At 38.1% G+C, this 16923-nt stretch overlaps 1 protein-coding gene across 1 annotated transcript in view; it reads right to left on the bottom strand.

The window, feature by feature from the left end:
* Positions 1-137: 137 nt before the first annotated feature.
* Positions 138-16923, bottom strand: part of ZYG11A (zyg-11 family member A, cell cycle regulator) — an 83470-nt gene continuing 66684 nt past the window's right edge. The window contains exons 12-14 of the mRNA XM_006839862.1: positions 16396-16457; positions 15946-16043; positions 138-310 (exon numbers count right to left, since the gene is read on the bottom strand). Of these exons, the coding sequence (XP_006839925.1) occupies positions 138-310; positions 15946-16043; positions 16396-16457 (333 nt within the window). The remainder of the gene's footprint in view (positions 311-15945; positions 16044-16395; positions 16458-16923) is intronic.

Here is a 16923-nt window from a genome sequence, read left to right as displayed (position 1 = left end):
TATAGAAAACCAGTAACAGAAGGCCAATGAGGCGGCCAACTCACAAACTCTATCAAGAACCAGTCTCAACTTTCAATGGCTGACAGGGCAGAAGACATAACGCTGAGGAACAGAGAGCATTTCTGAAGCCCTTTGGGTTAGGGGAATTTGACAGAGAGGGGTTTCTGATAATTCATGAAATGCATTCTGAAGTCATCTAGAATGGCAGTTGCAATCTGGAGTGCTTCGGAGTCTGCACCCTTGTGAGCCTGGATATCACACAAAAGTTGCAATCCTTCTTCTTCAACTAACATTTTGCAGTATTTGCTGGCTGAAAAAAAATCAAGCAAGGAACAACTGGCATTTTGAATATATATACAAATCATACAGAGATTCAAGCCCTATTACCCAGGAATTAACAAAGAAAATCAATCAATTGCAGAGGAATTTGTCAATAAAAATGTTTAACTTCTGTAACAGGCTGCTTATGAGTTGCTGTGGAGTCCATTCTGAGTCATGACAACCCCATGTGTTTCAGAATAGAACTGCTCCACAGGGTTTTCAAGGTCTGTCTTCCAAGGCACCAGTGAGTGAGTGGGTTCAAGCTACCAAACTTTGGCTAGTAGTACCCTAAGGGATTCCATAGTGAGCTTACAGATAATCATTTAGCATGCTTACTTTCAGTTATCTGTATTCTCAGCTAAAGCATACAAACTTCAAGTACTAATACACATTTCCCCTTCAGGCAGCATGTTGGGCTAGATAATCTGAAAACATCAGTTGTTAAAGAAAATATAATGCAGACATCTTTAAAAAAGCAAGACAAGCATGTACAAATAAAAGGTTTCTCCAGCAGGCAGAAACAAAGAGCAGAAAGCACACAAATTCATGTAAGCTAAGCAGAAGTTGTCCAGGGGAAGAAAAATTGCCCGTTTCAGTAATCTAGGAGTCTGGATGTCAATTTAGGAAGTGGGAAGTACCATCAGCACATAAAACTACACTCCTCAACAGGCTAGAAAGGAGAACAGATGAGAGAAGGAGGCTTCTTTGTCTTGACCTGAATCCTGTATGTGTGTGTATGAGGCGAAGTTAAAAAGTATTGTTACAAGGGTTCCAGTATAAGAAAATGTGTTTAAACAGTTCTCTGTAATCACTGGATGGTGTCAGACAAGTTCTCTCAGTAATACTCTTGTCAGTCTCATTAAGGTGTCTTCAAAAACCAAAGGTCCGATCAAATTAGTGGCTTCTGAAAGGGTCTATTAGAACAGTTCAATTCAAAGCAGAGAAGTCAATTCAGAAGGTTAGGGTGACTGGTTTTTTGAGGGATTCCAAAGTAGTAGTCTTGATAGCAAGGATGGCGAGATTTCATCTCTTATACTTCATACAGAAAAAAAAGAGGAAGACCCTCAATAAGAGGGGTCGACACAATTGCTATGTTGTTGTTGTTAAGTGCCATCGAGTTGGTTCCGACCCATATTGACCAAGTATAGGGTTTCCGAGGAGCAGCTGGTGAGCTTGACCTTGCAGTTCAAACGGCTTTGCAGTCTGGCCCATTAACCCACAATGCCACACCAGGACTCCATACATATATATGTTGTTGTTACGTGCCATTCAGTCAGTTCTGACCCATAGCAACCCTGTATAGGGTTTCTGAGGAGCTTCTGGTGAGCTTTAACCACCGACCTTGCAGTTCAAATGGCTTTGCAATCTGACCCATTAACCCACAGTGCCACACCTGGACTCCAAACAGCAATAATTTTTTTTGTTGTTGTTTTTTCGGAGTAGCAAATATTTACTCATTTTATTTTGAAAATATCTTATCAAGATAGTTCAGTCTAAAGTGTACAATTCAATGGCTTTAGTTTGTTCAGCTATGTAACCACCAAAACATTTGTAACATAATCATTACCTCAAAAATAAACCAGTACCCTTAAATGACACTCCATCCTATTCCCCAGACCAAAATAAACGACTTCTCTATTTCTTTGCCTATAGATTTGGCTAGTCTGGATATTAAAAGACAGTCACATAGTGGGTGGTCTTTTGTGATTGGCTTCTTGTATTTAGCATGTTTTCAAGGTTTGCTGTTACTGCTTGAAGAGTTTCCCTATAACTGCCTTAGAATAACCAGTGCAGCCCTTAAAAAAAAAAAGACATATCCATGTTCTCCTTACTATGACCAGTCCGTTTGAAGTCTCATTCCAAAGTATTAAAAGTACACAAATTTTAAAACATTTAGAATAACCAATTCAGCTTTGAAGATATCACTGCACTACTTAAAAAAACCAGATAATTAAAAAAAAAAAAATCCTTCTATACATTTGCAGTTCCTCCAACTCTAACTGAAATGTACGCTTTTCATCTTTCACTCTTTCAAGTTTCCATAGTGGAAATATTTGACCTCAACTGTTAGTCCATCTCAAGAGCTAGATCACTCTCAAACAGCTAGTCTCAAGAAATTCTTTCTTGATCTCCTCACAAATACTGATCCTCCGATGAAAGCCCATGCCAACGTATTCCCATGTCTTACATGTCACGTAACGTCTCCCACCTATTGTAGTCATTCAAACACTGATTTTACCTTTTGGTCTGTTCTTTCATCTCTTTCACATCCATTCTAAATACAAGAGACCTAACCTTTGTCTAGCTCACAGTAGCTCCTCAATTGCCTCCTACAAATTTTTTTGTTTCATTCTTTTTGGGGGTTGTGTTTAATTCTTGTTTGTTTTGAGGGAAGTGGAATGTCAAGGATTTTTTACACACTCATACGCACACAAATTAACCATCTTCCATGGATAAGTCTGCCTCTGTTGGTGACAACTGGTCAGTCTCGTCACTGCTGTTGTCTATGGAGTACAGAGTTGCCTGCTCTTCACATTAAGATTTTGTGTTCAAAAGCACTTTTGAGTGTATTTTCAGGTAGCCCTCTCTTACGCATACTTGGTGTTGTCTCTGCTGCGTGGTACAGGGCTGCAGACACCAGGGTTGGAAATGCTGCCATAATCCCTTTTGGGGCTTCAGGATGTTTGGTTACCTTGGCATAAGGAAACCATTCTTCGGTTTTCTTATGAAGTCTCTCTTAGGTGTCATAGAACTTGGGTATCTCCTCTTTCACTTGCGGTATTAGGATTTAGCTGGAATCACACTCGTTAAGAAACTTTTTCACAGTCTTGAGAGTAGTCATCTGTGACCATCGAGCCACCATATGGACTTGCACCATCATCTGTTCGGCTGGTCCTGTGAATTTGGAACTTAAAATTCTACACAAGACTATGGTACCAGTGCTGAGAAGCCAAGTAGACAACAAAAGAGGACACATTAATAGCAGGATATGAAACGTGGTCAATGTTTGAACCTGTTTTCCACAGTCCGCACGTGGCTATTGTCCCTTGAGTTCTTGAACAACGTGATGAGAATGTTCAGTGTTGCATGGTACAACCCAAGTCTATGTGTGTATCATCGGGAACTTCGGGGATTGACAACTCTGGGGTTTCATAGATCTGCATTTACCAGGTGACTGTCCAGTAATCACAGGTCTGACCTTGATGACAGGCCCTTTGAAGGTTGGGAAAATAGCAGATAAGACAGTCATGCACAGAGTTCTGATGGTTTTTTATGCCTCATTTCTAAAGAATGTAACATTGCCAGGGCAAGTGGTTATCTGTCAGGAGGCGGCAGAGCAACAATCTTCTTGGCCTCAGTGGAAAGAGGGGGCACAGGTCCTGTTGTGGCACTAAAACCGGTCGCCATCTGTCTAATGTGATTGGGCTTGTAGAGGGAAATCTCTGCAGATGTTTTACGAAAGTTTCTGAGTATTTCAATTTACCTGGACTACCACAGGAGTTGGAATCATTGGGTCTTACAGCCCAGCCTCAGAGGCACTGTTTCCAGGATCTGTTAATGCTGGCGGGGGTGTAAAGTGCATCCCACTGGTAGGTCAACATGTGGTAAGCTGCACAGGCCACAACCCCTAGGGCAGAGGTATGTGTGCAGCAGTTAGATCACTAGGAGCCACGGGATGGAGACTAGACTGGAGCAACTCACAACATCATCCCAAACAGTAATAATCTTGACAGATTTCTCAGAGGATACAATACAATCCTGGGAACGTATTATGAAGTTTTAAGAAAATTACAAATTGCATGGTGAAAAAAGCATTAAAGCAAGTAAGTAGTGTCAAAGTATTGTTTTCATCCCAGCAATGCACCTGCTTATTCTTTGAGTGTAGCAAGGGCTGTCTTGCAAGAATTTCATTGGGAAACTTTATCCTGTTTACCAGACAGCCATGATTTTGCCCCTACAACTTCGTTTTGTTCCCCAAACTCAAAGCACATTTAAAAGGAACACGATCGAGTTCCTGGAGGGTGCCAACACTACTGTTTTGACATGGTATAAATCATGGACAGAGTTCTTTGGGGAAGGGTTGGTGTTAGGTGCCACTGAGTTAGTTTCAATGCATAGCAACTCTATGCACAACAGAATGAAACACTGCCTGAACCTGCTCCAGGTCACGACTGTTACTATATTTGAGCCCATGGCTGCTGCTACTGTGTGTAATCCATTTTGTTAGGAGTCTTCCTCTTTTTTGCTGACCCTCTACTTTACCAAGCATGATGTCCTTCAGGGACTGGTCCCTCTTGACAACATGTCCGAAGTACAAAAGATGAAATCTCACCATTCTGGCTTCTAAGAAGCACTCTGGCTGTACTTCTTCCAACACAGGCCTGTTTGTTCTACTGGCAGTCTGTGACACTTTCACTATTTTTTAACACATCACAAATGCATCAATTCTTCCAGTCTTTCTTATTCAATGTCCAACTTTCATATGCATACGAGGCTATTGAATATTTCACATGGCTTGGGGAAGGCACAAACTTTGTCCTTAAACTGATATATTTGCTCTGGAACACTTTAAAGAGGTCTTGTGCAGCATATTTGCCTAATGCAATATGTCATTTGATTTCTTGGCTGCTGCTTGTGTTGATTGTGTATCCAAGAAAAATGAAGTGGGGGAAGGCTTAGAGAGATGGAAACACAATGTGGATGGAATACATGTTGAGAACAATTGCTTCACATTTTGATAATTTCAATAAAGGATTCTATGATTTTTTAGCAATACTTTCTACTTACCCTCAGAGTAGAGGAAGAAAAGTCTGTCATGAAAACTCATAACCACAGGCCAAAGTAAGTATATGATTTGAATTTATAACTATCTGAATGTTCTGAGAATCCTTGAGCTGAGAAACGAATATGAAAATCAGACCAAACTCAGGGAGACCTCTGGAGCACTTGGTAAATATAAGACTGTGCTGAAATAAAGAATGATTTCTCAATCTAGATTTCCAAGCCCAGCTGTGCTATTATTTTTATAGTAACATACACACAAAATTGGCCATTTTAACTATTTTTTAAGAGTACAATTCATTGGCATTAAGTACATTCTCAATATTATATAACCACACCCTATCATTTTTCAGAACTTTTAACTAAAAATCTCAAACATGGACTCTGTATTCATTAGGCAATAACTCCCAACTTCTGATAACCTATTCAACTGTCTCTACAAATTTACCAAATCTAGACCTCTTTAAAGTCTTACAGGAAAAATGTCACTTTGATGACCTGACTCAAGCCATGGTCTTTTCAATCATGTCATACATGTGAAAGTTGATGTGTTTGAACTTTGGTGTTGGACTGTCAAAAAACCAACCTGTCTTAGAAGAAACAGAATCAGAATGTGCCTTAGAAATAAGGATGACAAGACATTGACTTGCTAACTTTGGACACATGCTAGAAAAAGACATCATGCTTGGTACTGTAGAGGGCCAATGAAAGTGCGGGAAACCCGCAATGAGATGGTTTGACACAACAGCTGTAACTATGGACTCAAACATACCAACAGTTGTAAAGATGGTATTTTACAGAACACCATACAACGTTTTGTTCTGTTGAATATAGGTCGTCATAAGTGTGACTAACTCTGTGGCAACTAATAATAGATACCAGAAATGGAATAATACATTGTTTGTCTGTTTTCTTTCACTAACTATGTTTTCAACATTTATCCCTGTCAGAATAGTCTTTTTGTGTGTATAGATACATCACTTTTAGTTTATCCCTTCTATATTGATACTTTTGGATTGTGTCCCACTTTTAGTCCTTTTCAGTAATGCTGCAATTAACATTTCTACACAAGTTATCTGAGTCTTTGCTTTCAAGGACTGGGCAGTGTTCCGTTCTGTTGTGCATAGGGTCGCTATGAGTTGGTACTGACTCGATGGCACAGAACACCACCACAAGTATCTGAGTCTTTACTTTCAAATCTTTTGAGTATACATCTAGGAGTGGAATGAATTATACGTTTAATCTTTTGAGGAAGCATCAATGTTTTCCACTGTGACTACACCATTTTACATTCCCACCAGCAATGCATAAGGATTTCCATTTCTCCATACCTTCACTACTTTTTACCCACTCCTTCTAACCTTTGAAAAAATTATGGTGAGCACAGTGGCTGTGAAGTGGTATCTCATTATGGTTTTGATTTGTTATTTCCCTGATTACTAATGTAAAGATGTAAAGCATCTTTTCATGTACTTATTGCCTTTTTGTATATCTTATTTGGTGAAACGCCTATTTAAGTCCCTTCTTCATCTTTTGATTGGGTTGTTGACTCTTTTGTTGTTGAGTAGTAGGAATTCTTTAAATACAAGTACTTATTCTGAAGGGTAAATACTTACCCTTACCATATTTGGATATGTGATTTCCAAATATTTTCTCTCATTCTGTTTGCCTATCTTTTCATGGTCTTGATAAACTCCTTTGATACATAATTAAACTTTTTTTTTTATGAAATCCAGTTTATTTTTTCTTTCTTTTATTGCCTGCATTTTGGGCATATTTAAGAAGCCATGGCCAAATAAATCAAAGGTCATGAAGATTTTTTCCTCTTTTTTCTCTGAGAGTTTTCTAGTTTTAAATTAGGAGTTCTCTGATGTATTGTAAGAGATTTTTGTTTCAAATTATGATTTAAGGATTCAAACTGACATTTTGCACCAGTTTTCCCAGCAACATTTGTTTAAAAATACTTAACTTTCATCACTGAATAGTTTTGGTTCATTATTAAAAATCCACACAGGTGAAGTTTTGTTTCTGGACATCTTATCTTCATGGACTTTCTTATATTTTCTATTCCACTAGTCACTGTGTTTATCCTTATACCAGTTTTGATTATAGCTTTGTAGTAAGTTTTGAAATGAGAAAGTAAGTCCTCCAACTTTTTTTTTTTTAAGATAGTTTTGGTAATTTACAGTCCCTTCATATTTCATATAATATTTAGGATACTTTTCTATTTCTGCAACAATTGGAATTTTCATAGGGGCTGTATTGTATAGGCAGAAAGCTTTGGGCAGTACTGTCACTTTCACAATAGTCAAATTTTTTAACCCATGCCTTACCATTTATTTAGATTTTAATTTATTTACCAATGTTTTGTACTTTTCAATGTGTAAGTCTTTTACCTCCTTAAATTTATTACTCAGCATAATTCCGTTGGGTCACCTCTCTTTGGAATGGGCACAAATATGGATCTCTTGCAATCAGTAGCCAGATAGTTGTCTTCCAAATTTCTTGGAAATGAGGTTGGCCCAGGATCAGGCAGTGTTTCATTCTGCTGTGCTTAAAGGTCACTATGAGTCGGTATCGACTCGATGGCACCTAACAACAATTTTATTTTCTGATGATACAGCAAATGGAGTTCCTTAAATTCCCTTTTCAGGATATTCATTGCTAATGCATAGAAACATGATCCCTATACACTTTTTTAAGTGTATATGTGTATTGATTTCGTATCTTTGATCTTTGTTGAACTTGCTTAATAACTCTTAATAGTTGTTTTGTGAGTTCTTTAGAGTTTTTCTAGATATAAATTCATGTCACCCGTCAGCAGATATAATTTTACTTCTTCCTTTCCAATTTCGATGCCTCTGTTTCTCTTGCATAATTGCTTTGGCTAGAACACCTAGTTCTCTGTTGAATTGAAGTGTTAAAGTGGGCATTCTTGTATTGTTCTTGATTTTAAGGGGAAAGTCCTCAGTTTTTAATCACTGAATTTGATGTTATTGGTTTTTGATATATGATCATTATCACTATGAAAGGGTTCCCTTCTATTTCTAATTTGACTGTTTTTATTTAAAAAGGGGTATTAGTTTTAGTTTTTTTTTTTTAACTTTTATTGTGAATTGAGTGAACATCAGCTTGTAATGGATAACATTCCCCTTCATGCATCATCAGTTTAGTATTTGCTTTTATTCTCTTTTTTTTTTATGTACATAAAAACACTCATGAATATATAATCATTTAAACAACCAAAGGGCAAATTCTGCAAGCCAGTCTCCTGGCTGCCAGGGCACAACCTTTCTCTTTCCATGACTCTAGAATCCTCAGCGGTTCCTTCTCTCCATCTCTGGTATCACTTTGCCTCCATCTCTTGTGCCACTGCTTCTCTGGTTAGGGTCCCAATTCCACTCATGCTCTTCTCTCTTGATGATGCTAGCATCCTCTGTTCTTGGGATGTAAGATGAACTACTCTCCCCTTTTGTTACACAACTTCTACTTTTACAATTGTGACAACAGCATTCAGTCATGATAACAATTACTACTGAATCAAAAGAATCCTATCCCCATCTCCTTTCACCAGACCCATCTAGACAAGATGAAAACTATTCAGTGGTGATTCTACCTTCCTCCACACACTCTGAAACTAAACTCCGTCTCAAAAACTTGCAAGCCAGCCAGTTTGTGCCTTTATAGTCCCTGACCCCCACCAGTTTAGATAGCCAATGTCTGAGTTGCCTATCCCTATCAAAAAAGGCACTGGGTTTTGTCAAATGTTTTTTCTGAAACAACTGAGGTTATATGTTTTTTCTCCCTTCATATTATTAATGTCATATTGATTGATTTCTGTATGTTGAACCACTGTCACATTCCAAGGATAAATCTCACTGGGTGGGTCATGGTTGTTAGGGGTTGATTTGTGTACTGCAAAAAGAAATGTTCAAGTTCTAACCCCTGGAACCTATGAATATAACTTTATTTGGAAATAGAGTCTTTGCAGCTATAATCAGTTACATGGGGTCAAATGAGTACGGTGGGTCTTAATCCAAGATGACTGAAGTCCTTATAAGAAAGAGTAAAAGATACTCAAAGAGACACACAGGAAAAATGCCAGGGGAAGAAAAAGGATGTATGTACAAGCAATGAAGACCAATACAAGCTTTTTTCTGTCAGCACTTTAAACATGTCATCCCACTGCTTTCTGGCATCCATGGTTTTGATGAGAAAGAAATTGTTCATCTTACTGAGGATCCCTTGAATGTGGCGAGTCACTTCTCTTGCTACTTTCAAGATTTTCTCTTTATCTTTGGGTTTTAATCATTTGATTATAGTGTGTGTCTGTGGCTCTCTTCGAATTTATTCTGATTAGAATTTGTGGAAACCTTTGATATGTATATTCATGTCTTTCATCAGATTTGAGATATTTTCAGAAATTATTTCTTCAAATGTTTTTTTCTACCCCTTTCATTTTCTCTTCATTTCATTTCTAGATATGCTCTGACGTATAAATTAGTCTTATGACGTTGACCCACAGGTTTCGCAGGGTTTGCTCATTCTTTCTTTTTTTCCCTGCCTTTCATCATTTTCCTGTTTTCTTTAGTTCCCTGTCCATTTTCCTTTAGTTTATTAAAACAGCAATTTAACACCTTTGATTAGTAATTCCAATGTGAGGGTTTCCTCGAAAATGGCTTCTGCCAAATTAATTTTTCTTCCTGTGAATGAACCATACTTCCTTTTTTTTATGCGCTGTAATTTTTTTGTGAACTGGACACTCTCAATATTATATTGTATTGACACTAAAAGACCTGATTCTCCCACTTCTCAGGAATTGTGGAGTTTTGCTTGATGAGACTACAACCATCTTTTTGTGACACTTCCAACCTACTTTTGTATGTTGTTGTTGTTATGTGCCGTGGAGTCGGTTCCGACTCATAGCGACCCTGTATAGGGTTTCTGAGGCTGTAAATCTATACGGGAGCAGAAAGCCTCATCTTTCTCCCACGGAACAGCTGGTAGTTTCGAACTGCTGACCTTGCAGTTTGCAGCCTGATTCGTAACCACTACGCTACCAGAGCTCCTTATAGCATGTATTATTTGTTTTGTGTAGTCACAGAACTTTCTCTTCAGTCAGCCTGACAAAGACTCCCTGATACCACTACCAAGGAAGCAAAGCTCTGAATCTATAAATTTTCAAACAGCTACTGTAGCCCTAAAGGGCCACAAGCAAGGAGGTAAGCATCTGTACTTGTGTCTACAGGAACTGTCAAACTGCACAACCCCAAATTTTGGGAGGGCAAGGTCTCTACTGCCTGCTGAGCTGTTGCAGTAACGAGAGGCATTGTTCCTACACTGATAGCTGGGTGGAAGAATTGGGGTGGGGGTGGACGTTCACACCTATTGCTCTCTTATAAGATCAGCAACCTCTCCTTTCATCATACTACATCGGTTGTTTTAAGCGTCTGCTAAGGTCCAGAGTTCTGAAATAATTGTCACTACTTTTCAAATTAATAATTGCTTTGATAGAGGGACTGACCCTTAGAGCTCCCTCCTCTTCCATTCTACATGATGTCACTCCCAGTTATGCTATTACTGAAGCATAAGACCGGAGAGGAGGGAACCCAAATATTTTCAACTGGAGAAATTTCTGCCACTAAGAGAACCATGAAAAATGAACCCAGAATAAAAGAGTGGAATGAATAAGCAAAAGTGAAAAATAAATTTTAAAGGTAAATGTTTGGGTAAATTGAAACGTTCATTGAACTGACTGTAAAAACTTAACTATAAAGTATCTTTGAGTATATGAAAACAAGGTGGAACTAAAAAGATATTGGTTAACTGACAAATGTTCTTATATGGAAATAGTCAAAGTCAAAAAAGTGTGAATTCCCTTTAAATTGACTTAAGAATTCAGATTTAGCATATTACTGTTAAAAATATCAAAACGAATGCTTTCTGGGAAGAACTAGATGAGTCTACAATTGACATGAAAAGACAATGAAAAAGAAGTGAACAGGGCATAAATCCTTCTAGATTTGAAAATATACTGTAGAATCTCAGAAGTTCAAACTGTGGCATTGGCAAATGTATAGACAGAAGATATAACCCAGGAATAGACCAGAAACATCCAGAAAAGGGTAGATGAACTATTTACCTTTTCTGGATGTTTTTGATATTGAGACCACGAAGTAGCAGTCTAGAAAAAATTAAGTTGGAGCCATACCTCATACCATATACCGTATGACAAGAAAAATTTCAACTGGATTGAAAACTGTAATGTTAGAAACAAAACCCATAAAAATACTGGACCAAAAATATAAGAGACTTATATATTATACCCTAACATATGTATGACCCAAAACCCAAGGGTCATATATGACTTGAGAGTAAAATGAAAAAATAATAAACTGGGAAGGAAAAAAGCTAATACAACTTTTTTTATTTTGTAGCCCATCATGGAAAAATGCTTAGTTTAGAAGTGTTCCTTCAAATCAGAAAGCAAACAACAGAAAAAAATTAATTCAAAGGGTATTAACAGACTTTTCACTCAGTAAGTGGCTTTAACTTGGTTAACACCACCACTTTACCTTAGATTGACAAAGATCAACCAGTTCAATGAATAATAATTGATAATTAAAAAAAACACCAAAAAAACATTTTTTTGAAATGTTAAGAAAGTAGCAGCAACTTCTTGTTGCTGCTTAATGTCACCGAGACAGTTCATAGCGACCCTGTATAGGATTTCTGGGAAGCTGCTGGTGAGTGTGAACCACTGGCCTTGCAGCCCAGCCCATTATCCTGCAGGGCCACACCAGGACTACGCTATATATTGCCTTCGAGTCGATTCTGATTCATAGTAATTCTGTAGACGGTTTCTGAGCAGTGGCTGGTGAGCTTGAACCGCAGACACTGCCAAACCAGGACACTGCTAATGGGGTGCAAATTGGTAATCAACACTCGAGGACAATTTAGCAGTATCTATCAAAATTACCAATGTAAATAGCCTTCTGTTTCAGCAATTCTATTTCTAAGAATCATATAAATTATTAAAACATGTACAAAACAATATGCTTAACAAATGCTTTAATACTATAAATCAAACGCTATTTTGAATGCTTTACAAACATTATGACAATTTTCTTTACAATTCTATAGAGTGTACTATTATCCCATATTACTCTGGTGTAACACTGTAGGATAAGTACTGGACTGCTAACTGCAAGGCTGGCAGTTCAACCCACCAGATGCTCCTTGGAAATCCTATGCAGAATTGTTATGAGTTGGAGCCTACTCGACAGCACACAACAACAATTATCCCATTTTACAGATGAGAAAACTGGGTACAAAAAGGTGAAGTAACTTGTCTAAGTTTGCACCACTAGTAGACTGGTTCCAAAGCCCATTCTTTTCATTATTACATATATGTATTTTCTACTTATATATGTAATTAGTCATTAAAGCAGTGTTTATAAAAAAAAAAAAAAAAAGACTGTAAAGAGTGTGTATCCAAAGGAGGTTTTTATTGTTGTTAGGTGCCACTGAGTCGGTATCAACTCATAGCAACCCTGTACACAACAGAAGAAACACAGCCCGGTGCTGGGCCAACCTTACAATTGCTGCCATGCTTGAGCCCATTGATGTTGCCACTTTGCCAATCCATCTCACTAGGGGTCTTCATCTTTTTCTCTGACCATCCACCATATCAAACATGATATCCTTCTCCAGCAACTGGTCACTCCTGACAATATGTCCGAACTATGAGAGACGAAGTTTGGCCATCTTGGCCTCCAAGGAGCACTCTGGCTGCACTTTTTCCAAAACGGATCTATTGGTTCTTTGGCAGCCCATGGCACTTTCAATATTCCCCTCCAATACCATAACTCAAAAGCATAAATTCTTTTACAGTCTTCCTTATTTACTGTCCAGCTTTCACATTCATATGAGGTCATTAAAAATACCATGGCTTGGGTGAGGTGGACCTGTTGCTCTTCAACATTGTAAAAAGGTCTTGTGCAGCAGATTTGCCTAATGCAATACATGTTGTTTGATTTCTTGACTGCTGCTTCCATGAGTGTTGATGGTTGATCCAAGAAGAATGAAGTCCTTGACAACTTTAATCTTTTCTCCGTTGATAAGCATGTTGTTTATTGGTCCAGTGGTGAGGATTTTTGTTTTCTTGACATTGAGATGTAATCTATACCGAAGGCTGTGCTCTTTGATCTTTATCAGTAAGTAATTTAAGTCCTTTTCACTTTCCTCATAAGCACAATAAAGTGTTCCAGAATACTCACACTTTGCAATGTTGCCCATAACTTATCATGATCCACACAATAGAAATCCTTTGTGTAGTCAATAAAGCACAAGTAAACATCTTTCTGGTATTCTCTGCTTTCAGCCAAGAGCCATCTGACGTCAGGAATGATATCCCTCGTTCCACGTCCTCTTCTGAATCTGGCTTGAACCTCAAAGTTCTCTGTCAATGTATGGTTGCAACCGTTTCTGTATTACCGCTAGTAAAATTTTACTCGCATGGGATATCAAAGATATTGTCTGATGATTTCTGCATTCCGTTGGGTCACCTCTCTTTGGAATGGGCACAAATACTGAGCAGAGCCTGAAGTCAGACCACTAGGTGAGAATCCTAGCTCTGCTCTGCCAGTTACTAGCTGATTTAACCTTGGGCAAGTTAATTAAATTCTTTGTGCTTCTATTTTTCATATGTAGCATACGGATGATGAGGATGATAACAATACCCTTCTAACTGAATTACTCAAGATGAAGCTTACAACATTGTATGGCAAGCAGTAAGTATTCCACTAAATGCTAGTGATAATACTGCCTCTCTTCTAAGTTAACACACTGGAGTCTGAGCCATTCTGATCCCACTTGATCGGCTAGTACCATCATGTGCTAGCTAGCACCACCGATAATGCCTTTCTATAATGTTGAAGGAAGTGTTAGAAAAGCTCCTAAAAACAATTTGGTGGGGGTGAGTGGAGTTTCTTGCCAATCTACTCTTCCAGATGAACTTTAAAATAGTTGTCAAAAAATATTTCATTAGACTAATATTGTAAAAAGTTAAGAAAACCCTAACCAGAGAAGCAGTGACACCAGAGATGGAGTCAGCAGTGATGGCATGGAGCAACATAACAGCTGAGAACTCTACACTCACGTAAAGGGAAAGGCTGTGTGCTGGTGTCTACGAGGCAGGCTTGCAAAATGTGCCCTGTGGTTGTTTGTTGTTGTTGTTGAGTGCTGTCGAGTCGGTTCCGACCCATAGCGACCCTGTACAGGGTTTCCGAGGCTGAAAATCTTTACAGGAGCAGAACACCTCATCTTCTCCCGCGGAATATCTGGTAGTTTCGAACTGCGGGCCTTAAGGTTCGCAGCCCGATTCGTAACCACTACGCTACCAGCGCTCCTTCAGTTATTGAGTGTTTTTGTGTACAACCAGAGGAAATAGAAGCAAATACTGTTAAATGATGATGCATGGAGGAGATGGTAATCATTGCAATTAAACAAAATACAATAGGATGAGAGCAAAACTGATGTTGTCCCATGTAAATTATCACTCAACTCACAATAAAAACTTAAAAGAAAAAAAAGTGGGGTCATGATGGTAATAAAGGTAAATACTGTTGGCTGGTAGTGAATGGAGGGTAACTGTATGTAAATAGTGCAATGATTTGTTGATCTTCCTTGTAAACCTTCATTCAATTCACAATGAAAGGTTTCCAAAAAAAAAAAAAAAGGCAAGAAGAGATTTTCTAGATAAAAGAAACAATCTGTGTTGGTTACAGGGGCAGGAGGGGAAAGGGAAAATTATTCACGTGCCAGAGGGTAGACACATGTTAACATGGTGACAGGGCAGACAATATACAACAAGCTGAAGGTTTGCAGAGGAAAGATGAAGGTAGCCAGAGACACAGGGAGGAATGCAATATCTGAAGTGAATAGAGGTAAATACTGTTAACTGTTGGTACATGGAGGGGGTTGCAATCATTGTAATGAAGTGAAGTATATCATCTGTTGAATGTAAAAACTGATGATCTGTTCTGTAAACCTTCACTCAATTCATAACAAAAGTAAAAAATGGACATTTGTATCTTACTTAATCGTTTCAACTAGGTACATGATAAATCTCAGAATTACTTAAGGCTTTTCTTAATATAGGTCTCATTACTTGTTAAAGCTATTTTTTATATTTAACGCTTTTAGTGATACTATGAATGGTATGTTTTCCCTAATTACATTTTCTGATTATTTCTGGTATTATAACTACTGAAGTTTATACATTTGGTTTCTGTCTAGTCAATATACTCGACAGCACTTAACAACACAGAAAATGAGGGTACAGAATGAGCCCCCATTTTTTATTTAGAAACATTTTCATACTAGTTATATTCTATAAAATGTATAGTTAACCATCTAAAATGGCATTGTCAAATTATTAATAGTGCTTAATAGTTTGTGGGGAATAGGAATAGGAGCAAACTGTCACTTTCTTCTATACTACTTAATTGTTGATATTGATGTCACATCAAACTAGTTGTGAACCCTGGTGACCCTATATAGGGTTTCTGAGAAGTGGCTGGTGAGCTTGAACCACTGACCTTGAGATATTACTTGATATCCACTTGTAAATATATTACTAATTTTGTGGCATTCTGAAAACGAATACAAACTTTTCAGTTTTGTTTTTTTTTTAAAAAACATCTATCTAGAGGGCACAGAAGAATAATTTCTCAAAATTCCATGTTCAATTCAAAGCCACATCGTTCTAAAATCAGACTTAATCATAATATAAAAATAAGCAAGTAAAAGCTAAAAACAGATTATGTTTTGAGTACATACGGTTTTTACTGCAGACGTGGTACATGGCCCACAGTGCCCATAGCTGTACTTCTGGCTGAGAGAAGTTGCCAAGGAGTGGGAAAAATGCCTTGAAAGATCTAAAAGGATACAAAGGTTAATTTTTAGAACTTGGGCTAATGTTCAGGGATGTAATAATTATTATCAATACTTCCTCACAGAGGATTTCTTCAGATTATTACAAAGCATATAATAGGAATGTAAGAAAGTGTATCCTTTGTTAGACACTATACATTTTCCATTTCATTTCACTGTAGTCTTGCACACATAGCCTTGATGAGGAAAACCAAGGTAGGAATATTTTTTAAAAAGCGTTATCATAGAAAAATAAGATTTGAACACCAGGCAATTTGACTAACACCTTATCACTCACTGTTCCAGAGGTTCACACAGGAAGTAGACCAAAAACAAAGAGGAAAAACATGAAATTACCTGTAGGTCACCACTGCTGTCATGTGACAATTTGAACTTGGCCAGTTCTGGATGGTGGCATGCTAAGGAAAAAATGAGAAAGATACTAGGATTCCAATATTCCATTACTTTAAAAGGCTATTTCGGAGAGAACAAACAAGATGGCGGATCAGGTGGAAGTGTTGTAAAGAACTCTGGCAACAACAACACAGAATACCCGACCAAGCAAGCTCAGGGGCTGGTCCCAGAACTCTGTACCACATATAAAGGAATACTTAGAAGGTTGGAAGGCTCACAGCTGGGGGAATTTGTGGCAGAGTCAAGAAATCCACTGCTTTCTAGTCCGGGACGCTCAGCTGTTCCATGAGCCGCCATCTTGGGTGAGAACAAGCGGGGAAGGATCAGAGCGGCCACAGACGCCTGGCAGAACTGCTGAGATAAAGGTGTGGACATTCTTTTCTTTAAGTATCTGAGTATCTGTTCATTGGTCCCTTGCTATCTGCGCACCTCCATTCTGGTGACTAGAGGGGTGCCTGAGCTAGTGGACAC

Source organism: Chrysochloris asiatica, unplaced genomic scaffold (genome assembly GCF_000296735.1).
Source record: "Chrysochloris asiatica unplaced genomic scaffold, ChrAsi1.0 scaffold00026, whole genome shotgun sequence".
Lineage (NCBI taxonomy): Eukaryota > Metazoa > Chordata > Mammalia > Afrosoricida > Chrysochloridae > Chrysochloris > Chrysochloris asiatica.
Note: the sequence above shows the minus strand (reverse complement) of the source record. Positions and strands in the feature narration are given on the sequence as shown.